The 25311-nt window shown below is 30.2% G+C and overlaps 2 protein-coding genes, 1 long non-coding RNA gene and 1 other non-coding gene across 7 annotated transcripts; 2 read left to right on the forward strand and 2 right to left on the reverse strand.

The window, feature by feature from the left end:
* Nucleotides 1-3368: 3368 nt before the first annotated feature.
* LOC107908233 (uncharacterized) lies at nt 3369-6286 on the reverse strand. The gene is made up of 3 exons (XR_001686931.2): nt 5807-6286; nt 4553-4618; nt 3369-3953 (listed from the first exon to the last, which is right to left on the reverse strand). It is a non-coding gene; the product is annotated as an uncharacterized lncRNA (long non-coding RNA).
* Nucleotides 6287-10621: 4335 nt separating this feature from the next.
* TRNAQ-CUG (transfer RNA glutamine (anticodon CUG)) lies at nt 10622-10693 on the reverse strand. Its single transcript has one exon. It is a non-coding gene; the product is annotated as a tRNA-Gln (tRNA).
* A 107-nt stretch (nt 10694-10800) lies between these two features.
* On the forward strand, nt 10801-16115 carry LOC121203002 (pyridine nucleotide-disulfide oxidoreductase domain-containing protein 2). Of its 3 annotated transcripts, none has more exons than XM_041089543.1 (16): nt 10801-11159; nt 11247-11407; nt 12150-12270; nt 12369-12426; nt 12806-12856; nt 12937-13019; nt 13251-13338; nt 13414-13455; nt 13544-13618; nt 13739-13807; nt 13978-14093; nt 14235-14347; nt 14500-14579; nt 14662-14782; nt 15585-15651; nt 15799-16115. In XM_041089543.1, the coding sequence occupies exons 1-16, from the start codon at nt 10900-10902 to the stop codon at nt 15935-15937; spliced, it is 1644 nt and encodes a 547-aa protein (XP_040945477.1). In that variant the 5' UTR covers nt 10801-10899; the 3' UTR covers nt 15938-16115. The 3 variants fall into 3 exon arrangements, with proteins under 3 accessions (XP_040945477.1, XP_040945478.1, XP_040945479.1); XM_041089544.1 differs by having other exon boundaries at nt 10807-11159; nt 15804-16115; XM_041089545.1 differs by lacking the exons at nt 14500-14579; nt 14662-14782 and having other exon boundaries at nt 10807-11159.
* LOC121215273 (pyridine nucleotide-disulfide oxidoreductase domain-containing protein 2) lies at nt 15804-24252 on the forward strand. 2 transcript variants are annotated; one of them, XM_041089542.1, is made up of 17 exons: nt 15804-15933; nt 18394-18702; nt 18821-18982; nt 19195-19374; nt 19607-19664; nt 19998-20048; nt 20251-20333; nt 21330-21417; nt 21721-21762; nt 21857-21931; nt 22026-22094; nt 22428-22534; nt 22694-22806; nt 22955-23034; nt 23338-23458; nt 23766-23832; nt 23953-24252. In XM_041089542.1, exons 2-17 carry the CDS (start codon nt 18446-18448, stop codon nt 24086-24088), a joined length of 1689 nt encoding a protein of 562 aa, XP_040945476.1. In that variant the 5' UTR covers nt 15804-15933; nt 18394-18445; the 3' UTR covers nt 24089-24252. The 2 variants fall into 2 exon arrangements, with proteins under 2 accessions (XP_040945476.1, XP_040945475.1); XM_041089541.1 differs by lacking the exon at nt 15804-15933 and having other exon boundaries at nt 18135-18702.
* Nucleotides 24253-25311: the final 1059 nt, after the last annotated feature.

A 25311-nucleotide genomic window follows, 5' to 3' on the forward strand; every position in this document is an offset into this window, starting at 1 on the left:
TGAATCGACTCCTTTAAAAATTTGAAAATTTGACATTTAAATCTTTCAAAATTTTAAAAAATTCCGATTAAGCCTTTTCAAGAATTTTGAAATTTTTATTAAGTAATTTGAATTTTTTTTTAATTTTTAATTAAATTTTAAAAAATTAATGTTAAGATCCGTCATTACGGATAATATTGAATTGAGTTGAAGTAATGCATTTAAAATGTCTTTTCAATTTTGAGAAGGAAGATTATGTTTGGCCTTGATGAAGCCGAGAGATCTCTATATTGATTGATAATCTCCTTCTCTAATGGCAAGAAATTGGAAGTCTTTGCAGCATATGCTTTTATTTAATTTGGGATATGAGAGTTAGGTTGGGAATTTTTATTCTTTACATAATCTTTTTTATAGGTTTATATCCGGTTGCGCTTTATATTCAAAGTTTGAAATTATTTTTCTTAATAATATCGTTTTAAGAGGTAAATCATCCTAATAATATACCGGAATTTATTTATTTGCATTTTGCACAAAAAAATTATGATTATTGCATTTTTGTATAAAAAAACACTATTTTAATTAGTAGTACTATTTTTCATGTTAACTAGATCCAGTTATAATATCAGTTTTATTTTTATAAAATAATTTATACTAAAATGAATTTTTAAATGCACCCCCTTCCAATACATAAAAAAAATTATGTCAAAGTCATGTGTTGGAAGGATTGTTTTCATGTTGTTGATTTTAGTTTCTCTATTTTTTCGAATTTTAAAATTTCAGTTTTGACTTAAATAGTAATAGTCGAATCAATTAGGTTAAAATATGTTATCAATCATTTACTATGCGTAGTTATAGGTCTAGGGTGGGTTTGGATGGGCGGTGTGTTTATCTGCGGTTAGTGTAAAAACAGCGGTAGCGGTGAGATTAGATACTGTAGCGTGAGACAAAAAGTAAACTAAACTAAACGCACCGCACCGCACCCAATCGCCCATCCAAACCCACTCCTAGTCTATATTCTCCAATTCCATCGCTCTTAGTTATTATACTTTTTGGAATTTTAAATTTCAATCTTGACGCAAACAATAATATTAAAACTATTAATTGCCTTAATTTTTACGAGTAATATGTGAAACAATAAGTTGACATAATATTACACAATGTTTTCTGGATAAGATTTTGAAAATAGCACAACTTAACGAATTTAACAACTATTGTTTAGTCAATATCGAAATTTTAAAATTCAAAAAGCAAAATGATTAAAAATGACCAGATTAAAAGTATAGGAATTAAATCCACAACTTACGTATAGTATTTGAACTAACAACAAAGTTTGACCAAATTAAAATTAAATGCATTAATTATTTAGATCAACAATGGCATTATGAAAATAAAGGGACTAAATTATGCCAAATTGAAATACAAGGGTTAAATTCTAAAATTTTTAACAAAGATCAAAACCATAATTTTACCTAAATGTTAGATAAATTTTTTTAATAAAATTCTAAACCCGTATCTAAATAATTCGACATAAATATTTTTGGGTTAAGTGCAAATTTACCATCATACGATAGGTGAATATTGAATTTTGTCACTATACTTTGTTTTCATTTATATTTGTCGTTATATTTTGAAAAATATAAGTAAATTTGTCATTAAACTCTTATGTGATTGAAATTTACTACAAAGCTTTGAATTTTATTAAATTTTGCCACCAACTTCGTTTTTTAATTAGATTTTACTGCTCAATATTAATTTTGATGATTTGAAAATAAAATTTAATAAAAAATTTCAAATATTTTATTTTAATAGTTAACAATAATTTAACTTATCAATAGTATATATGAGAACACGAGTTTAGAAAAAATTCTGAATCGACAAAAATACTTTTTTCTATGATATGTTACTAAATTAACATCTAAATATAAATATAAAAATAATATAATTTAAAATAATTAGTTAAGATTTAAATAATTGACAAAAACTCTTTATTAATAATAATCATGTAATTCATATTTTTTATTAATAATATTACAAATATAATTTTTATTATTGATTTATAATTAAGAAAATTAATTTTATCAAAACACTTTGTTAATGAATTAATTTGATAATAGATAAAAATTAAAGTTTTATGAAATTTTTTATCCTAAAGTTTTTATTTTTTCATTAATCTTAACAATTTAATAAGTAAGAAATTTAAATTTATAAAAAAACCTAATTAATTAATTTGATAATAGATGACAATCAAAATTTTATGAAATTTTGTATCTTAAAGTTTTAAAATTTTCATTAATCTTAAAAAAAATTAATAAACAAGAAACTTAAATTTATCAAAACACTTAATTAATTAATTAATTTGATAATCGATAACAATTTGATTTATTTTGAAATTTTTAAAATTTTGTTCATCTTATACAAATCTAAGAAATTATGTAATATAAATAAAATAAAATTTGAAATTTTCATAATATATATTTTATTGATTTAAAACATTTTATAGGATTTTAAGTTAATAAAATGTAATAATCTAAAGTTTCAAGGACCTGACATAAAAATTTACCATTTTGAATTTTGAAAGTGAATTTGTGGCGGCACTAAAGTTGAAACGTGGCTAATTGCCTTCTAAGCCCTCCTTATTTATTAATTTATTTTTATTCCCCTTCAACTCACTTTTTTATTTAATAAACAAGCCCTTAACCTATTTTTGTAGTTAAATAAGCTCTTAATCTATGATTTTTACTCATAAAAGCCCTTTATTTTATTATTAAAGTAAATATATTTTACCTAAAGTAAAGCTATTTAAAAAAGTATAAACTAATTCACATTTTATGTATATGTGAATTTGATGAGAATAATTTATTAAATAAAAAAATTTATGTTTATCAAAGGCTTATAATATTTTAGTAAAAATCCCGAATCCACAATAAAGCTTAATATTGTGTCAATTAAAAAAAAATTGTGAATAAAAAGTAGTAGTTATAATTCTATAATTTGTTACATTTCAATATTTTAATTTTCATTTTTATCCACCATTAATTGTTTAAATATTTAATACTCAAATCATTCAAAAATTAACATTTATATATGATTTTATTCATTATTTTTTATTCTATGATTTATTCATTATTGAGAATATTTTCTATTTACTTTCTAAGATATAACTGAGTTAAAATTATAATTTTTTGAATTGAATAAAAATGTTATTTATGTTTATTATTTTAAATAATGTATTAATTATATAAATATAAAAATATGTTATTTTACACTGATTATTGTCGTAATTAAAAACATTTAAAAATTAATTAAATTATAATACATAAAATCACGTGCAATATATGTATTTTTTAAAGGTAAATTCATTAATTAATTCAATGAATGGAACTAGACAATTTAAGAAAAAAATAACAAATACTCGTTGTAGATAATAAAGGATAAGCTCTATCAATACAACAAAAGCTTTAGCCTCAGCATCAATAAAACATCATGACATGTTGACAATTAGCTTTGTCACAACTTAAGCACGACATATTTGGAGTGATTGCAAGCACTTAACACGATAAGGAAATTAGCAGTGGATGGTCCAAAGCGGGAAGCAAAAATCGACAAAAGAATCGAGCGTTCACCAAACTATAAAGGACAACAACAAAACCATATCTAAAATCACTTGTAAAACTAAGATTACATGCATAAGTAAGACTAAAAATCGTGCTACAAGAGCAGAAAAAACTAAAATTGAAGACTTATTAAATAATAGAAAAACAAACCAAAAAATATATAAAACTTAAGACAACACGAGTCCAAATCGACTCGTGAAATCATTTGTTATTCTGAAATATTCTTTAAACAAAAACAGATTAATAAGTTGACGAAGAGCCACCCACTTTCCAAGAAAAACTACTGGTGGCTAGTGGAGTTTTAGCGAACGACATGCATCGTCATCTATCCATCGCAAGTTGTGAAAACAACAAAGATACCTACAAAATAGATTTGTAAACTGAAAAAAGAGAGAAAATATGTAGAGTGAATGTAAAGAAAGAAAAAAAAGTTGGTGAGAGAAAGATAAAAGCGAGCGATAGTGAACCCAAAGAAAAATATATGTAACTTTAGAAACTAATAAATATTAAAATTTAATAAATTAAATTAAAATTTTTATTCAATGAAATAAAAACTTGAAAAATAAGAATACATATATCATAAAAGAAAAAGATTTAAGTTTATTTTTATTGTTAAATATTAAAGTAAAATAATAATTATTAATTTTTTTCTTCAAATTATTTTAAATAAAAATTAAATAGCGAAATTTAATAAAAATAAAAAAATTTCAACCAAATAAAAGTAAAAGTAACAAAATTCAATGAAAATAACAAATAATAATTAAAATAAAATATAATGTAATCCAATATTTTTATTTTAAGAAAAGTTTGACATAGAAGAAAGTTGATTATTTGTTAGATTTATCATTAACGATATATGGATGAAAGTCGGCATGTCAATAAAGAAAGACAAGAAAGAATATAAAAAGAAGATAAATAACAGCCTTTTTTTTTTTAAATGCTAGTCAAAATTACTTTACTTTTCTTTTTCCCCGTGAAATAGCAGCCTTTACTGTTTCATTGGTCATTCTCCACTATGCTTCGGCCTGTAGACAATTAAAATTAATAAAATAAAATTAACTCAACATCAATAGAGTAATTTTGAGTAAAAATATAGGCTCGAAGGATAATCTTAAATAAAAAATAAAGTCCGTTTAAAAATAGGTCGAGCCTCAAGTAAGGCTTTTTTTGCTCAGATCGGGCTGGACCCGATTAGAATTTATAAAAAGAAAAAAATCTACTATTTTCTTACTGTTTTGTTGCTATTTCACTATCATTTTATACTTTTTTGTTATTATTGTTTGAATATTATATAACTCTTATTTTACTGTTAACTTTGCTACTCTTATTTAAAATATTATATATATTTATATTTAATAACTCTTATTTTAAAGCTCTAATTAAGTTGATGTTACAAGTTAATCAGACATCTATTTAATTAAAAAATTATAAAAAATATCTTTTCGTATTTACAATAAATTATATTATTTGATGAAACTTTAATATTTTTATTTTGATGCTTTTTATACATTTTAATTTTATTATGATATTTCACGTGTTATTATTATTTAGTTTGAAACAATATGTTTCATTATTTATTGTATGTTTTTTTTAACAAACCTTCGTTTTCTAAATACGTAGTTTCCACGCATATACGAATGTGATAGAATTTCTAATATATATTTAAGTGTTTGATCTTACAAGTCAACATTAACATCAATTCGACCAGGAAAAATATTAAAAAACAAAATTTAAAACACCTAATAAATATTATTGTAGGATATTTTTGTCTTTTTCAACTACTTGTACATAAAATATATATTAAAAATTAAATGGAGAATAAATCTATGAAAAAACACACATGGTGAGATTAAAACTTATAAAATCAAGTAGGGCTAGCAGGCCCCGGTTCCTCTAAAATAAAAAATTTTCCATTTAAGTCTTTTAAAATTTTTAAAATTTTAAATTAGTAAAGATAAAATTATACTTTAGCCCCCTTAAAAATGATAAAAATTTGATTAAATCTTTTAAAAATTATAAAAATATAATCTATTAAAATGGTGAAATTCGACCCCTAAAAAGATTTTCTAACCACCCCTAATTTCAAGCTTCATAAATCCTTAACTTTACTATTTCAACTAAAACTTTATTAATAGTTATATTTTACATAAAATTTATTTTTCACCTACATCAACAATATGCGATAACCTACTATACATAGAAAACCGTATTACCTGTCTTACGATGCGATTAATCCTTGTATTTCCCACTATTTCTTGTATACTTAGGAAGAGGCACTTTGCCTGATTCAATCCGCTTGATATCATCCAAAAGTATTTCATACTGTTTCTTCACTTCTTGTTCGGTCGTTGTTCCTCCCACGAGCTTAGCTATCTGTTGCCATCGTTGAGGAACATCTTCATCGTATATTGCCAAAGCATTCTCAAATAACTTGTTTTTCTCAGCCGACCAATTCAAGCTGTAAGAACAAGAAGAAAAATGGCCAGATCCCATTTGTTTTTTTTTACAGGCATACAAATTATATGGCAAACAAAAAGCTCAATGGGGGGTTTCACCTTATAATAAAGAAACAAAGGCTTGCCAAAAAAAGGTTGATGCAAGTTGGCCAAATTAGAAATTTTAACAGCATATATTATATATGATAATTAAGATAGCTTTTTCAGTGTTTCGAGGATGGTCAATTTCTTTCTTTGTACGTCTCGTTTTCGGATTATTATGGCATAGAATTAATTTATCAAATTGTAAGTACGATGTTGGTGAATAATTTATTAGCATGTGGGAGGGGGGGGGTGTTTATTTAAATGGCTAATTTAGTTTTAACTTTCTTGAAAGAAATCAACATGTTAAGCCACTGACCTGTTATTAATATCTTTGTACATATTGGGATTAACTAATTTAGGGTTAATGGTTATTTAAATTAGATTAGACTAGTCGTTTGGATTGAAAATCGATCGGGGTAGGGGTGTTCATAGTTCGGTTAAAATTGAATTGATCAAATCGATCTGATATGGTTAATCGGCCAGTGGTCGGATTTAGTTTGGTCGGAGGCGGGTTAATGATTTTTTTAAAATTTTGGTTATCGGTTAATTCGATTCGAAATCGGATAATTAACCAAATTAACCGATTAACCGAAATATATATTACATATATTACATATAACCAAAATTTTAAATTTGTTTGGTTGTTAACTTTCAAGATTTATGTAGTGTTTTTAATGTCTTATTTGTTATTTTCACCTCCATTTAAAGTTTTTTGAATTATTTAAAAAAAATAAAATGAACATTAGCAATGTATTTTTTAAATGTTTTATACTTATTCTAATAATCAAAAGACAAAAGATATATAAATTTTAGTTAATTCGGTTAACCAGTCGAATTAATTGAAATATTTCGGTTCGGTTAATGCATTAATTGAAAAAAAATTAGTTCGGTTAACGGTTAAAGATTTTGACATTTCAAGTAATTCAATTAATGGTAATTCGGTTCGGATATTAACCGAACCAACCATTTGAATACTCCTAGATCGGGGTATTGGTTCATTTAGACCGATTGAGTCACGAAACGGTACAAACTGATTGAATCGAACAAAAAAATCAAGTGAATCGAGTTTTAATATATATTTTTAATTTTTTAAACATTTATTTAATTGAGCTGTTCGATTAATCGAATTGATAAACTAATAATTTGATAGAATGCTTTGCTTATAATTAGAGTAATAAGGAATATGAGGAAATTCCTAATTTGTTCCAATGTTTAAAGAAATGAGAGGAGTAAAAACTAGAACAGATATATAAAAAAAAAGTGTTGAAAGTTGTGAGAATAATCTTGGAACTTTGTATTAGAGAATATATGAACTTCAAGAAGAAAGTTATGGCAAATTTCTCCACTATTTCTTGCATGTGCTTCTTTCCATGCCAACTCTTTTGAGTATCACTTACAAGCTGTTTCCCTAGTTTTTGATAATATTGACGAATATATTAAGCACTTAAATCTTTTTAAACTTATGATTTTTTTATAACAACATGTAACCCATTTGAGTTAGTAATTAATGGATTTTTGTATAGTGATTGAATTTGTATCACTTATTAATTCGATTTTAACTCAAGTGTAATTTTGATTAGGCTCGAGTCAATTTAGATAGAGTCAATTAGGGTTTTAAAATAGGTTACTCAAATTTGATATTCGAGATATTAAGGGTTTAAATCATTTCATATTAGGGTCATTAAAAATTTAAACTCATATCATTTTAGCTCGAAGACTTTGTTCCCATCCCTAAAGGCACAAGAATGCCGATTTGGTTGATAGAGGATGGATTTTTCACAAGCACTCAAATAAGTTTTATCTGAATAGATCACACAGTGTGTCTTAAGGATTTGAACTCATTACGTCTATGATATATTAGGTAAGTACAAGTTCAAATCTCATAAATGACTTGCACGCTTAGGTAATAGGTCTGAATCTCGATGCAAATTTTTTAGTTTCCATGATGAGTAAGGGATTCTTACTTTGCGGATCAAGAATCATTAAGTTAGTATTGAATTTGAGTCATTATTTTTTTTCATGAAAAAATCATTGATTTAGCAGTTTCATCTGTTCATGAATTTTTTTTTTAAAACAAACAAAAATAAGAAATCAAATCAACACAAATATATAAATATTGATTTGTCAGGTCCCACACTTAAAATATTTATATGTTCAAATCAATAATTATAGCCCTTTCAAATTGGTTAGCTACTTGTTGCTTAATTATGAATCTTTTAATTTTCTACTTTTTTTAATAGAATTTTTTTTAAAAAAATTATGTCAAGTTGTTATGTGGTATGTTTTTATATTAGACTAAATTCATTGAACTTTTAATTTAATGGGTCTTGAATTGAGATGATTGGTCTCATTCAAAAAAGTAAAAGAAAAGACTTCAAAAACTAAGAGGATCGATGATGCTAAGCAAGATAAGCTTAATGAAGCTATCTTATCTCATCTCTTATCATAATAATTTCTTCCTTTTTAAAGTAGATTGATACAAGAGGAAATTGTGAAGATCTGTGATGATTTATTTGATGAGCAAAAAGTTGTAGGAAGGTCAAGATGGTCAGATTATGAGTGATCCGAGTTAAAATAAGAGAGGAAAAAGAAGTTGAGAGTGTTGAAAATATATTATTGTAAATTAAATTGTTGGTATTGACGGGAAATTAAACTAAGTGTAAATCAATAAAATAATTATTGTGTCGTGAAAGAATTACTGTCTTAGAAGTGATTTCGTCTTGATCGATGTAATCAGAAATGAATGTCACCCCCCAAGATAACACAATACATCCAAATTCACACACCTGAATGAGGAAGATAAAACTTAAAGGATTGCTCTTCTCGTAAAAGTCGAGAAATAAATTGGAAGAAACTCGGGTAAATGACATTAGATTCAATTTCCAGTAAAGAAAGATTGGAGGGGTGACAAATAATCCCGCTTAAAACCCAATCTTCTAGACAGGATATCGCACTAATGTAATTTAGCAAAATATCGGAATTTTTAGAGAGCAAGAATGAGAGAAAAGAGAGAACTGGGTTTTCTTTTTCTTTTTTTTTCTATTGTTTTTAAAGCAGCATCAATTTCTAAAAATAATAGAGGATTTTCCTTAACAGAAAATATTATGTAACAATTAGAATATTTTTCTTAACGAAAAAATATTTTACAACATAATTTTTTTTCTTTTAATTTTACATTATCAGAGAGTATTGAGAAATAAGTGTCTTGGATCTTTTTCCAGTGTCATTAAGTACTTTAAGGGATTATTTTTAATAATTCCTAAGGTGCTATATGTAGTCTATGTATTGGTTTTGAATTTTTTCAAAATTTAGTCAACCTATTAATTCAGTTATTGTAAGTTTGAGTTGTCATGTTTGGAGATCAAGATTGTTGTTGTTGCAATAAGTATGAATTATCATGTCTGAAAAATGAATATACGTAATATGTGAATGACAGATACCTTATTTGTGTTGGATTTATCTAGACTCAAACCAAATTCAATAAAGTTTAATCTAACTTAACCAACTAATGTTAAGTGATTTGGTTAAGCAAATTAAGACTTAAATTGGTTGATTAATTGACTAGACGTTCGGATTGAATCGATTAACTGCTCTCCTATAATTTTGGTGTGAAAAAGGAGGAAAAAAAATAGTCGGAGCCAATAACGCAAGTACCTTAAAGCTAGACTTGTGCTAGGATAGAGGTATTAAAGAGCCAATAAATATTTTATTTTAAGTTTATTATTATTTTTTATAAAGATAAATTATATTAGTAGTTACTTAATAATTAATAAATTTATTTTTTATTACTTAATTATGAAAAGTTACGCGATGGTTATCTAGACATTCAATTTTGTCCTTTTTTACTACCAATAAGTCAAAGGTGTCAGCTTTTAAAATTAGCATAATAATAACTTTAACGTTCAATATTTATACATCGTATCAATTTAGTCTTGATTATAAAAAAATGTAACCCTCAACATTTACACATTACATGAATTTGGTACTTTTTACAATTTTATTTTTCTTTGTGATCCTTTCACCTAAAAAGCTAAAAAAGATTTTTATCAGCTAAATTTAATTGAAAATATGCAAAAAGTGGAACTGCCTAAAAATCCAAGATAATGATTTTCATCTTTTCTCATTCTTTTAAAATTAACCATCAATGTCATAAAGAAAAGCAAAACTAAAAAAAGAGACTAAATTAACACAATGTGTAATGTTAAGGGTTAATTCTTTTTAAAATCAAGACTAAATTGACGTAATTTATAAATGTCGAGGGTTAAAATTGTTATTATACCAACTTTAAAAGCTGTCATTGTTAGCCTGTTGGTGACAAAAAAAGACAAAATTTAATAGTTGGATGATCATTTGTAACTTTTTATAGTTGAGTGACCAAAAAAGAAAATTACTAATTGTTAAGGGACTACTTGTGAGTTTACCCTTTTTAAAATTGGGCTTCAATCTGGCTCGTTAACATATGAAGATGAATAAAGGGTAAAATAAAAAAGGTCCCACCGAGATTTGAACTCGGGTTACTGGATTCAGAGTCCAATGTCCTGACCACTAGACCATGGGACCAAATTGTTGACTGCAATAACAAAAATATTTAAAATCATTAATAAAACTACAAAAACAGTCACTTTCAGTTATCTATTTCGAAAAGTGTAGTATTGGTACACGTCAACGACCAGATTCCTTGTTGTCATGAGAGAATCAAATCAAATCAATGCTCACTCCACTGCACACCCCCACTAGAAAAAGTAAGGAAACCGCCGGTTCAAGAAATGTGGCGGAGCGGCTTAAACAGCCGGTCGACGACCACGGCGCAAGCATTAAAGGAAAAGAAATGGGACGCGTTGGTGATCGGCGGTGGACATAATGGCTTGACAGCCGCAGCTTACTTAGCTCGCGGAGGCCTATCGGTTGCCGTGCTTGAGCGACGCCACGTTATCGGCGGTGCAGCCGTTACTGAAGAAATTATTCCTGGATTCAAATTCTCTCGCTGTAGCTACCTCCAAAGTCTCCTTCGCCCTTCCGTGATCAGGTGGGAAGTTACTTTTCTGCTTTTGTTTATATTATTTTTGTTAATAATTTATGTTTGTTTTTTGGCGTACTGGTATTGAAATTGAAGAGAGCTAGAATTAAAAAGGCATGGATTGAAGCTGCTGAAGCCGACGGCGACGACATTTACGCCTTGTCTCGATGGGCGTTACTTACTATTGGGACACGATGATGAACGTAATTACTTGGAGATTTCAAAGTTTTCGAAATATGATGCCGATGCTTTCCAAGGTGTTTTCAATTTTCTCTAATGAAATTCAATTTTTGTACTTTTTTTTAAGAATAATAATTGTAAATTGCTTATTGCTAATTAAAATTTCATTATGGAACCTCGAAACAAGCAACTAAATTCTCCGTTTCTCTATTTTAGATATTCCCAACTTCAGCGAAAATTCAAAATGTAATCAGTGTTATACGTTATCTGGATTTGAGTCAAAATTGTCTATTTGTTTCATATATTTGGATGATTATACTTATATAATTATTTTTGAATATATGTTAGTGTTAAACACGGATACCTTAGGAAATAAATGAAGAGTTAGGCACCATTGTCACGATCCGTCGACAGGCAAGGTACTACCATTTCTCTGAGCCGCATTACACTGACATAGTGAGCTCAAGCTGGTATCGGTGTCTTTGATTGCTCAGCATGCTCTAAGATTCTCACCCATGGTTGCAGAAAGGCCTCCTATATGAGGTTTTGGGTTCGAACCTGAGAGGTGCAACGTCGAGTGACAAAGCCTTCATAGACTTGTGGGTTGACAATACCGGCTAATGGGCATGACACTGGTGCCACGTGGTCTAGGAAAGTGGTAGTATCTTACCGTTCGAAAAATCGCGACAAACAGAATCAATGCCAAATGTGTCAAATTCTGTGTGTGTGTGTTTAATTTAAAGTATTAATATGTCTGCAGATATGAAAACCAGCTTTATAAGTTCTGTAAATTGATGGACTTTGTTTTGGATTCACAAGCTCCTGAGACCTTACACTGGGATTCATCATTTACATATTGGATGCGTGATAAGTTAGAGAAATCGGTGTTTTGGGCTCGCTGCCTGAGGCATATTATGGTTTTGGGGCAAAAGGATATGGTGTAAGTCATATTTGATCTTTTCTTGTGAATAAACATGGTAATTTTCTTACAAATTTTCTTGCAGTTTCTGGATTTATGTTCTTATAATGTTTCCTCAGGAACTTTATGGACCTGTTATTGTCCCCTACATCGAAAGTTCTCAATAAGTGGTTTGAGGTTGTAATGTTCTAGCTTTAAGCTTCTGGTTATTGCCTCTTATGATTGCGCACCAAATAATAATGTTTTAGTGCTTTTCAATAGTTGATTGCTTGAGTTCAAATCATTGCTAAGTTCGGAACAAAAATGTTGTCCAGCCCAGCCCTTGATCTTAGTTTGTTATGACCACAAATCCGACCCCCGATCTTAGTGATAATTAGCAATCTACATGGCTAAGGTCCTTGGTTATTTATGGTTCAAACTCGAGACAGTAAAAATTAGCAGTTGAGTTATGAATTCATAAATCTTACATGACAGAGCTAAGTGATTAACTTTTAGTTTCTTGACCAAGAAGAAACTTAATGTTGGTTCCGGAAATGATTTTTACGGGTTTTTGCAGAGTGATATCCTGAAGGCAGTACTTGCTGGTGATGCTATTGTGGGAAGTATGGTAGGACCTCCATGCAACATGGTAGCATGCTCCTGTAACCTTAGCCATTAATAATTGGTATCGTCAATTTGTTCCTGTAGGCAAGCATTCATACGCCCGGGAGTGGATATGTTTTACTGCATCATGTTATGGGCGAAACTGATGGTGACCGTAATGTTTGGTCGTGAGTATCTCTAAGGCAAATTTTAATCAGTGTACACTGTGCTCGATTTTGTTATCTAAGAAAATGAAAAAAACCACCAATTATGATGTTTATTGTCGTTTATGGTAGAGTGCTCGATCGATGATATTGTTTCGCATGATGCTATTTAGATTAGTAACAATTTTCTTTATGTTTTATGGTTGAAGTAAGTCTTCAATGGGCTTAGCACAATGTGCTTGAAACGTGCTGTAGGCATGTTGAAGGTGGGATGGGCTCCGTATCAACTGCCATAAGTAATGCTGCTATTGAAGCCGGGGCTTCGATTATGACAAATGCAGAAGTAAGTCAACCCTTCTTTAAGGTTAATATTAAATTTTGCTGTTACCGGTTTTCAATTCTTCATCTTGCTGTACAGGTGTCACAGTTAATGATAGGAAATTCCGGTACCATAGAAGGGGTTAGTTCATTTCTCAGACTGACAAAATGGATAAATCTTGAAGTGTTTATTAATAAGTACACTACTCATTACCGTATCGATGATCTAGGTCTTGCTAGCTGATGGGACGAGAGTTTGTTCTTCGATTGTTTTATCGAATGCAACCCCTCATAGGACCTTCCTGGTTTGTTTTCCTATCGCATATGTGTTTTCATGCCTGCTTCACTTATTCAAGAAGTATTTATTGAAAAGTTGAATATGAATTATATGATATGAACTCGTTTTCCATGTCTTTTCGATGCAGGGTTTGATTCCTCGAGATGCTCTTCCTGAAGATTTTCTTCGTGCTATTGAAAAGTCAGACTACAACTCCGTAAGATCACTTCCCTGTAGGATATCACATCATTTTAGAGATGGTACCATGGTTGAACCTACTTTCATCCACACATTTTATTGTTTTTTCTTTGTACCCATCCTAATTTGACGATAATTTGAAATGAAAGTTTGCAAGAATCTAGTTATGATAATGGCTGATTGGAACAGGGAACCACGAAAATCAATGTAGCTGTTGATAAAGTGCCCTGGTTCCATTGTTGTGGATCAAATAATACAGAAGCAGGTCCTCAGCATACAGCTACTATTCACATTTGTTCCGAAAGGTAAACTAAATGTAATTGCCGCTTTTGTTTCGGGGACCAGTAATGGTTCTGAATATGGATGCATTCACCTATCGTTAAAAAGGCTAAAACATTCTTCATCTTCTTCTATTTTCCTCCATTGTTCATTTGGCACCATAAAAGCATGGACAATATTGGATCAGCTTGTCAAGATGCTCGGAATGGCTTACCTTCAAAACGTCCGGTCATGGAGATGACAATTCCTTCTTCATTGGACAAGACTATTTCTCCACCAGGTATCGCCTGAACTTTAAATCTTTCGCATCTCGGAGATGGTAAAAGCAAAGGCTGGACCGATGAGGAAAGCCGAGGTCCATAATTAGTATGCTAATGTTTTTATATATCTACACATTGTGTTTGTCATGAACGTAGACACATTTTCATGTAGGAAAGCATGTGGTTAGCTTGTTCACACAGTACACGCCGTATAAACCCTCCGAAGGTAGTTGGGAAAACCCGACATACCGAGTAAGTTTCGGTTATTGGTAACAGTATATCTTTGTTCATGTGCATGTTGTAATGGTAACTAAAATTACTGCTGTCTTGGTAGGAAGCATATGCAAAGAGATGCTTTAGCTTGATTGATGAATATGCCCCTGGCTTTAGCTCATCAATTATTGGTTATGACATGCTCACTCCACCTGATCTTGAAAGGGAATTTGGTCTACCAGGTATGTTATGCCATTCGAAACCCTCGAAATGAACATCGAGAACCGAAAATTTATAAGGTTAATTACATCATATGTTCTCGAACTATGGTTTAGATTCTCAATTAGTCTTCTAACTTCAAATGTTCTAATTGATTCTTAAAAGTAGAGGTGAAGCTAATAATCTTTTAAGGGGCCAAAATTAAATTATAAAATTTTATAAGAATTAAAATGTAATTCTGTCAATGTTTTTATATTAACTAAATCATAATTTTATCATTATTGAGGGTAAAGTGCAATTTCCTATTTTAGGGGAGCCAGGCCTGCCTGTCCTTGCTTACTAGTATCTATACTGTATTACTTAGATCTTTCCATCAATTAACCATTGATTTGAGATGCTCGATTGATTTGAAGTGGAATATATTTAAAGCACGTAAATCAAATTATAAATATGCATGTCTATTGTATGGACAATTTGAAAAAAATAGCCCTATTAAATTTTATTGGCTTTTTTTTAACACACCAAATCCAAATTGTTTATAAAATAAGTATACATGTTTATAATTTGATCTACGAGTTTTAAATATGCTTCACACGTCAAATCCAAACATTTAACATCCGAATTGATGCCTAGATTGATGAAAGGACCTGGTTGATAAAATGTTTATACTTTTAAGGAATTCAATTAGACTATTTTGAAATATATGGACCAAATTAGAATTTGAGCAACAGTTTAGGGACGTTTGGTGAAATTAACCCATTTTTTTAAGATGAAAGTGAATTTAGACCATGATTCTAAATGTTGAATCTTTTGTATACATGGCAGGGGGAAACATTTTTCATGGTGCTACGGGATTGGATTCACTCTTCTTTATGAGACCTGCCAAAGGATGGTAACTTTTTATAACATTTGAAATTGTATTTATTTTAAGGAACGATCCAACGGCGGAAAATTCATTCGATTTCAGATATGTCAAACACCATTTTTTCATGTTTAAAACTTGGTAAGAAAATGAACGTCCTATATTCTTTAATGACAGGTCAGGCTATAGGACACCAGTAAGAGGATTGTATCTGTGTGGAAGTGGAACACATCCCGGAGGTGGAGTGATGGCCGCACCGGGACGGAATGCCGCACGGATCACCCTTCGGGATTTTAAGAAGCATCATTCTTGGTAATTCTCTAACACCCTGAGCTTGCAGGTCCTTTGTTCTCTTCTAAAATATAAAATGAAAATCAACAACTAAAACTACATTCTGCTAAACTTAAGTATGGTGTTGTTTATGGGCTTATGCCTAAGCTATCCTATGTTATCTGGTATTAGAGTAAATGTAGAATGAGTAAATGTTTGACATAGATTTTCCTTTTTCCTTTTTTCTTTTAAATAAATATAATATATATATATTTAGAAGATTACAACTTAATATTTGTGTATACGTGCGCTGGATACAATTACTTCAAAAAAATCGAACTCAATTATTGACCATCGTTGCTGAGAGGTTGTTTCTGTTTTAAAGAATAAAATAATTATTTTATGAATCATTTCTATCATGTAATTTATGGTCTCGTCTAATTAGAAGAAGATATAATTTTATTTTCACATTACATGTGCATTTAGACTAAACTTTCAAATCAAAGATGATGTATTTTCTTCTAATTGAACGAAACCATAGATGATGTGGTAGAAAAGGTCCATAAAATAATTTTTTAATGTACCAAACATGTAGAACCCGATTCATCCACATCAGCAGTACATATAAGATTTCTTCCATATGATTCGAGAAATTATTGTATAGACATTTTCCACTATATCATCTATGGTTCTGTCTAATTAGAAAAAATACATCATCTTTTTTATTCACGTCATATGTACATTTGGACTAAACTTCCAAATCAAAGATGATGTGTCTTCTTTTAATTGGTCGGGACCATAGATGATATCGTAAAAATGGTCCATAAAATAATTTCTTTTTATTAATAGTGTGGCATGTGCGATACGTGTCTAAACCTAATTGATTCATTTCATTTAAATTTATCCAAGTTGCAAAAGAATTGTATTAAAACACATGATGAAAGTAAAATTTGGGTGTCACTCTGTAAAATCAAATGTAAGTATCAATTTAACAAATATATATATATTTACCCTTTACCAATCCTTGCTGGACATGTGTCTTCAACGAGGGTCTAGGTTCTACTTTAAGAATCTAAGTATGACAAATTACATTTAAGATTAATAAGATTAATAAATTATTAGTAAATTTATGTCTTGGTCATTTAACTTCAACAAGTCACAAAGTGATTATTTAATTATTTGAAAATTTTCATTTGAGTCGCTTAGTTGTTAAAATCGTTGTTGTATGACCTTTTTTACTTGCACCATTTGTATCAATCAAAAGCTCTTCTTCTTCTTTAAAATAATTCAATTTTTTTATGAAACAATTTCGAGCGTCACAAATCTACAAACTAAAATTCAAAGATTTTTCTTTTTCGATCTTCGATATTGACTGTTAAATCAACTTGGATCTAAGGTCTGTTCTTCTACTTGTTGATGTGTATTGATCCACCATATTGATCATCACTTGAAGCTCACTAGTTAGATTTTTTTAAATGACTTAACAGTAATTCAGTAATTTTTTGAACAAACATTCAAATAGTTCAGTGACTTAAATGAACCCTTTCGAATAATTCAATAACCATTTTGTAATTTTTTGAAGTTGAGTGGCCAAAACATAAACTTATTAATAGTTTAGTGATATCGAGTGCAGTTTACTCATCTAAGCATTAGAGGTGTTAATAGGCTGGGCCTATTTATAATATTAGTATACTTTATATTTATTCAAACTCGACTTGACCTGAACCTTAAATTTTACGCTTATTTTAGGCTCGTCATATTATTATATTTTAAATTATATAAACTTTAATTTAATATTTAATAATTTTATATATTTTAGTAAAATTTTAAACATAAATAACTGAATTATATATTCTTTAATATTTATTATATATTTAATTTAATTTTATATAAATGATATGATATATAAGAAATAAAACTACAGAATAAGATACGTGAAGCCAAGTTCGATTTTGAATTTTGTACCTTAAATTCGACTTATGGTTTAAATATTTGCTTAAGCCTTTATTTTTTACTAAACTTTTAAGTTTAACCGAATAACGCGAGGCTAGAGAAGTGTATTTACTAATATTGTTTTATCGAATTTTTAATTCGCAGAATAAATTTTTAAATTTGCGAAGATTAGGTAAGCTATATAGCACCCCTCTATTCATTATTCAACCAAGCTTGTGATTCGAGGGCTCGACACGTGTCACCTGACTGAATATGTTATAGTGAGTACAAGCTGATATATATTATATCTAAAAAAGTACGCTTTCATTTTCCATTTATCTAAAAGTATGTTTGGTAGTGGTGGATGCTTGGAATTTCAAAAATTTTCTAATCCATAATATACAAACAAATCATTGTCTTTGATTATTAGATGTATAAAATATTGATCAGTGACTGAATACCGATGCGGATTCCTTTGTCTCGATTCTCTCCTTTCTTCGAAAAAAAACCTTTTGAAACGCTGCCAAAACTAGCATTTTGCTGCTACTCCACTGTCATTTTTCACTACAGATTTCAAAATAGCTGCAGCAAGAAGCTAAGGTGAGCTTAGAGTTCAGAGCAAATGTGGCGGCGGAGCTTCGGTACCGGCAGTCACGCGGTGGACGCTCTGAAAGAGAAGAAGTGGGACGCGCTCGTGATCGGAGGTGGCCATAACGGTTTGACGGCAGCGGCTTACTTAGCTCGCGGCGGTCTCTCTGTTGCCGTGCTCGAGAGACGCCACGTTATCGGTGGAGCGGCGGTGACTGAAGAACTGATCCCTGGCTTTAAGTTCTCTCGATGCAGTTACCTCCAGAGCCTCCTCCGTCCCTCCGTTATCAGGTTTTCAAAGCACATTTTCCATGTTTATTCTGCTGATTTATTTCATTTTTGAACTTTTTCGTTGTTTTTAAAGATTAAATGAGGCTATCTTCTTCTTATTTATGTTTAAATTTATTAGTGAACTAGAGTTAGCGAGACATGGTTTGAAGTTGTTGAAGAGGAATCCATCATCGTTTACGCCTTGTTTGGATGGGCGATATCTTTTGTTAGGGCCTACTAAAGTGCTTAATCATAGGGAGATCTCCAAGTTCTCCAGACGAGATGCCGATGCTTATCCGAAGTACGTACTGGTTTTGATTTCCTAATTTTCCTTTAAAAATTCGAGTTCGCTGCTTAAATTTATTTGTGAATAATGTTATATAATTTCTAGTATTGAAACGAGATTACTCCAAATTGTAGATGAATTCTAGTGGTAACAAGTTCAAACAGCGATCTCTGATTTTCTTTTTCTTTCTCAACAATCTGTTTTATTGTTTCTTTTTAATTTCATAGATATGAGAGTCAATTAGAGAGATTCTGTACACTCATGGATCCACTTTTGGATTCATCGCCTCCTGAATCTTTGCAAGGTATTTCATCTCTCCAAGAGCGTCTCAAGAATAAAGTACACAACTCGGTATTTTGGACTCGTTTGCTGCACCAGGCTGCTTCCTTGGGGCAGAAAGACATGGTGTAAGAGTTCTTTCTCTAAGTTGAAATGGCTTCTGATGTTGTCAATGTCGCTATTGCAAATATAAAAGTAGTTAGAAACTTATCTATAGGGCTACTTTGTGCAGTCTAGTTCATACAAAGTAAATAGCTACCTACCTTGAGGTGCTTGCACATTTCATTTGTGAAGTCGGTCAGTCCATTCCAGTGAATTCAGTCTAAGCCTTACGTCATGTCTATTTATTTTCTTTTACAGGGATTTTATGGATCTTTTATTGTCCCCAGCTTCGCAGGTTTTGAATAACTGGTTTGAGGTTGTTGTTTGATCCTTTAATTCCCATTTGTATTATCCTTTTAACTTCATTGCTTACAATAATCAGGAAACTTGGTTTATTTCCTTCAATGTCATAAAGAAATTGATTTATGGTGATTTCAGCTTTGTTTTGTTTTACGAATACTTTGCCTGGCCTGAAACAAGATAACTTAGACAAATACTAAAACCGGTTGGATGCTCATTTCATTCTCTGCAGTAGCTAAAGGATCGCATATAGGTTTGACCAATTTCAAAATAGACGTATTAATAAAAAATAAAATGAGTTTTATGCTCTTTAGTTTACAGTTTTTTTTGTTGATTGTGATATGTACAGACAGATGTTCTGAAGGCAACCCTTGCAACAGATGCTGTGATAGGGAGTACGGTAAGAACTTCTAACAAAAGTAGTAAAATGCCTTGGTTTCAATCTAAATTAGTCTGTATAATAAGTCATAGAGGGATAAATGCTATACCCTAAACACGTTGTACAATTTAACAGGCATCCTCTTTTACTGGAGTGATATGTTAAGAGATGAATTTTTACTTTGTGGGTTATTTTATATCTTCTCCTTCGATTTGTCTTGTAGGCGAGTGTCAACACACCAGGGAGTGGATATGTACTGCTGCATCATGTGATGGGAGAAACTGATGGTGATCGTGGAATGTGGTCGTAAGTATTTTGTCGCTCGATTTGCCTTAAGCTGTGAATCAATGACCTAGTAAGCCTTGAATTGGTTCATTATCCTTCTCCCATTCTTTAGAATATTTTACTATATATTTACTAACGCTCACATGCTACTTTGTATGTCTGGACTTAAGAGAGCCTTTAAGAAGAAAAACTTGGTAACAAAATTTTGTGATTCTAGTCTAACCAACTCAGCATAAGAATGATTACCTGACTACAATATGGGGTAACTAAGTTATGCGTCCTATAATATTCTTTTGCCTTTTTTTCTTAATCTTTCTCTTAGTAAGTTACCTGTTGTGGTTATTACATTACAAGAAAAGTGGTGCCAATGTTTATAGTGGCATTGGCTATTGGTACGTTTTTACTTTTAGATATACTCAAATGCTCTACTGACAGTTTATGCAACTTGCATATCTAGAAGCATATGATCACAGAACTTCCTATACTACTTATCTTTACTAAAGAAACAAAATGGTGGAGAAAATTAGGTACTCGTTGATGCTTTCCAATGATTAATCTGAACTTACATCTAATTTTTCTGCAATGGCATCTGAATTGTTCATTTTGGTTGTTGAGCGAGCCTATTGTTTCTTCTTGAGAGACCAAAAGTAATGTGATCAAGATGCTACTTCTGAATTACGACCTAAAATTAAGATTTCATATCGTTCCTTCCTAACCAAGTGGTGCCACTACTCTTTTCAAACTTTGGCAATTTAGTCTCTTGTAATATGACGTTGTGAAATTCTGTTAGGGTCTGTGCTACCATGCTCATAAATTACCTATGGTCTATAATGAACACTTATTTATTTTGCACTTATATACTACGGGGACTTTCCCTTCGCTGGGCTCTGTTTTTTATTATGTTCATATTACATTTACTCCAGAGAGAGACAGTGTGTTTTCAGATTATTCTATTGCACTATCATGATAAGCTTTCTCTTAAGCAACCAATGCTCCCAAAGACTAACAATTTTGTAGATATGTTGAAGGTGGAATGGGGTCGGTATCCATGGCTATTGGCAATGCTGCCCGGGAAGCTGGGGCTCATATTGTCACAAGTGCAGGGGTATATGGTTGCTTGAATCCCTTCTCTCCTTATGGATGAAGGGAACTTATTCTATGAAGTTTTATTTGATCTCTTTTGTGATTGTACAACTGCATCGAGTCATATTTATGAATATGAATTTGAAAAAAGAAAAAAGAAAAGAAAATTGGATTTATTTTGGTTACTGTCATGCAATTAAATCTCTAGTTTCCTTTTGATGTTTATGCTTTCTAGTAACGCATGTTAAGCAAATCATGTGGATTCTGGCTTTAAACTTTATGCTTCAATTCTCACCTTCACTATATTGGCTATTATATTGTCAAGGTTTCACAGCTGATAGTTGATGACTCGGGCAAAGCAAATGGGGTTAGTTTTCGTATCCGTTTTTTCTGCAGTGTAACAGATCTTTAAGCTTGAATCAAACTAATTCATTTTCTTAAATATGACTAACATTATTTAGGTGTTGCTGGCTGATGGAACGGTGGTGCAGTCTTCAAACATTTTATCAAATGCGACACCTTACAAAACTTTCATGGTAAAACTCTACCGCCTGTTTATTTTGGTAATTAGATTGTGCTTTTAAATGTACTTTTATTTATTTTTTGCTCATGTTTTAATATCTGTTGTAGGAATTGGTGCCACAAAATGTTCTTCCTGATGATTTCACACGTTCTATTAAGTATTCTGATTACAGTTCTGTAAGATCCTCTCTTTAATTCTTTTATTTAACGCAACTTATTAATTTTTTTTACATCACATACTTGGCTATACATACAATTACTAGCCAAAAGATAAATCAGCTATTAACTATGTTACTCAGACTTGTCTTGAGTGCCGTATGTATGTCCTTATGCTCGTGTGTCGAACATGAGTGTTGGCCACAGCTAAAGAGTCCGAGCAACATAGGTTTTTAATATTCAGCAAGCATGGATATGTTGTGAGATCAATTTAGTCTGCTGATAAAGAATGTCTACAAAATGTATTTATACTGCCATGTGCTAAACATATTTTGCTATCATTTATTGAAACAGGGAACTACCAAAATAAACGTAGCTGTTGATAAGTTGCCTGATTTCCATTGTTGCAAGTCAATTGATGGTCTTCAGTACACTGGTACCATTCATATCGGTTCTGAGAGGTATGTTGCTATTCTTTTGCGCATGTTTTCTGGTCCATGCAAAGAAAATCGCCATTTAGAATGGTAACCCTAGCACTAACATCATAATGGTTACTTCACTGTATCGTCTCTGTTTTGGATCCAAAGTTCAAACTCAAGGATATTGTGCGATTTTTTCAGCATGGAGGAGATCGATTCAGCTTGTCAAGATGCAGTCAATGGATTGCCATCAAGAAGGCCAGTCATTGAAATGACAATTCCATCCATACTGGACAAGACGATTTCTCCACCTGGTACCTAATTTTGGAATTTTTGTATCATCACATTGTTAGATCCTTTTCTTCTCTCTCTCTCTCATATTTTAAACAAACGTTTTTTACATTAGACCATTATGAGATTTGCTACTTAATAGTACTGACAGAATCTTATATGTTTTCACAGGTAAGCATGTCATCAACTTGTTCATCCAATATACCCCTTATAATCCATCCAGCGGCTGCTGGGATGATCCTGTTTACAGGGTGAGTAGAATTTTGTTCAAGTTATCCATTTCCAAAAGCTTAGGCCTTGTTTAAAAATGTTTATCAAAAGTGCTTTTTCGAAAAAAAAACTTTTGGGGAGAAGCTAAAATTTTCAGCTTCTGAAAAAAGTGCTTTTGGGCCAATTTTTGGCTTGGGAGAAGCACTTTTTCCCTCAAAAAGCAACTTGCTTAAGAATGTTTTTGCCCCAAAAGCACCATAAGCTTATTTTTGGGGCAAGATGCAAGGTATCATTGCTCCATTGCTGACTGTTTCCTCATAATAATCGTATCTTTAATATTGTAGGAATCATTTGCACAAAGATGTTTCAACTTGATTGATGAATATGCACCGGGTTTCAGCTCGTCGGTCATTGGCTACGACATGCTAACTCCTCCGGACCTTGAAAGGGAAATTGGCTTGACAGGTTCTTTATATCTATAGTCCTTTGAGCCTGCTAATCTGTTCCTTGTTTAACTTCTTCATAAATCATTTTTACTCGTGACTTACCTTGAACGTTCTTACTTTTACGGTATCCGTTCTACTTCTAAAATTTTTGTTGTAGATTTAGATATTTGAGGGATAATTTAATAATACATAGATTTGAATTTTAAAGCAGATTAGTATATTTTGATTTGAACTTCACAAAAATGGTAGATACATGACCCGCTGTTTTACCATCTAATAGAAAAATAACTCATGGACTTTAAGTCACTGACATTCATTGTTATTAGGAGGAAATATCTTTCATGGTGCTATGGGATTAGATTCGCTTTTCCTCATGCGACCTGTTAAAGGATGGTAAATATGATTACTCCTTTCTCTTTCTCATTTTTTTTTAATCTTTTTAGAAGAGAAAAATGCATGTATAAATTTTATATCAAATTTTAATTGATATATAATCCAAATGTGTGGATGTAGGTCGAATTATAGGACTCCATTACCAGGTCTTTACTTGTGCGGGAGTGGTGCCCATCCAGGCGGTGGTGTGATGGGTGCACCCGGCCGCAATGCAGCAAAGCTGGTTCTTGAAGATTTCAAGAAAAAAATGAACTGATTTTCAGAAAAAATGAAAATCAAGATCAGCTCTGCTTTTTTAGTTATGCTTTGGGAAATGATATCCTTTCATCTTTAGTCCTTCACGTAAATTGTTTTTTATTTATGACTACAATGCCTGATTGATTATTACTAATTATTACTATCTAATACTAGTTAACTAAACAAATTAATTATAATTTAGATTAATTATATTATACTAATTAATATAACCAGAGTTTGTTTATTTTATTTATTAATATAATTATATTTTTAATATATTAATAAGTATAATTTACTATAATTATTAATTTGTTTAGTTATTTAGTAATATAATTTTATGTTCATATTTAAGTATTATTTCTTTGTATATTAACGAATATTTGGCAATAAAAGTATTATCACTCTAAAATGCAACTTATATATTTTCTAAAAGGTCAATAATATTAGTAAAAAATAAAAACAATTAGCTAAATTAATAGGGTAATTTTATTTTCATAATAAAACACTTTTAATTTATCCGATTATTAAATATTAAGTGCCATTTACAATAATCAAGTATTTTTTTGCTTAATATATTTACTGTATAATTAACATTTTAATGATAATAATTCTTGTAACATTTTGGTAATAAAATAATATAATTGCTAACATACATATTCAAAAAAAAGTTAATAATATTAATGAATAATTAAACCAATTAGCTAAATGAATAAAGTAATTTCATTTTCATAATGAAGTAAAATTTTAATTAATTTATTGCATAATCAAAAATTTAATAATTTTTATTACAATATTCAGCGTTATTATATTAATCTCATATGAAACTAATTACAATTTTTAATGTATTTTATGTTTCAAATAATCATAAAAGAATATAATTAATAATTATAATTAAAAAACTTCCACATTACAAAAATTGCTTAATGGTTAAAACTAAATTCATGTATCAATTAAAAATAGCTTTTATTTATATCAATTCCACAATGAATTTTAACCATTATTAATTACATATATAACTATTAATTGTATTTTTTTAATTTTAGAATTTTTAGTTACATGTACACAATCCATATAAAATAAAATTATTGATTCCTAATCAATAGTACTTATTCCAAGTTTCAAACCTACAAGCAAAGTTAAGAAACTATCATAAATCCCTGTTGTTTAATTTGTATTTTCCTTAATATACTGCAGCAGCAGTGAATGGGATATTAATCTTAATTAAATTAGTAATAATATAAG

Source organism: Gossypium hirsutum, chromosome D03 (genome assembly GCF_007990345.1).
Source record: "Gossypium hirsutum isolate 1008001.06 chromosome D03, Gossypium_hirsutum_v2.1, whole genome shotgun sequence".
NCBI lineage: Eukaryota > Viridiplantae > Streptophyta > Magnoliopsida > Malvales > Malvaceae > Gossypium > Gossypium hirsutum.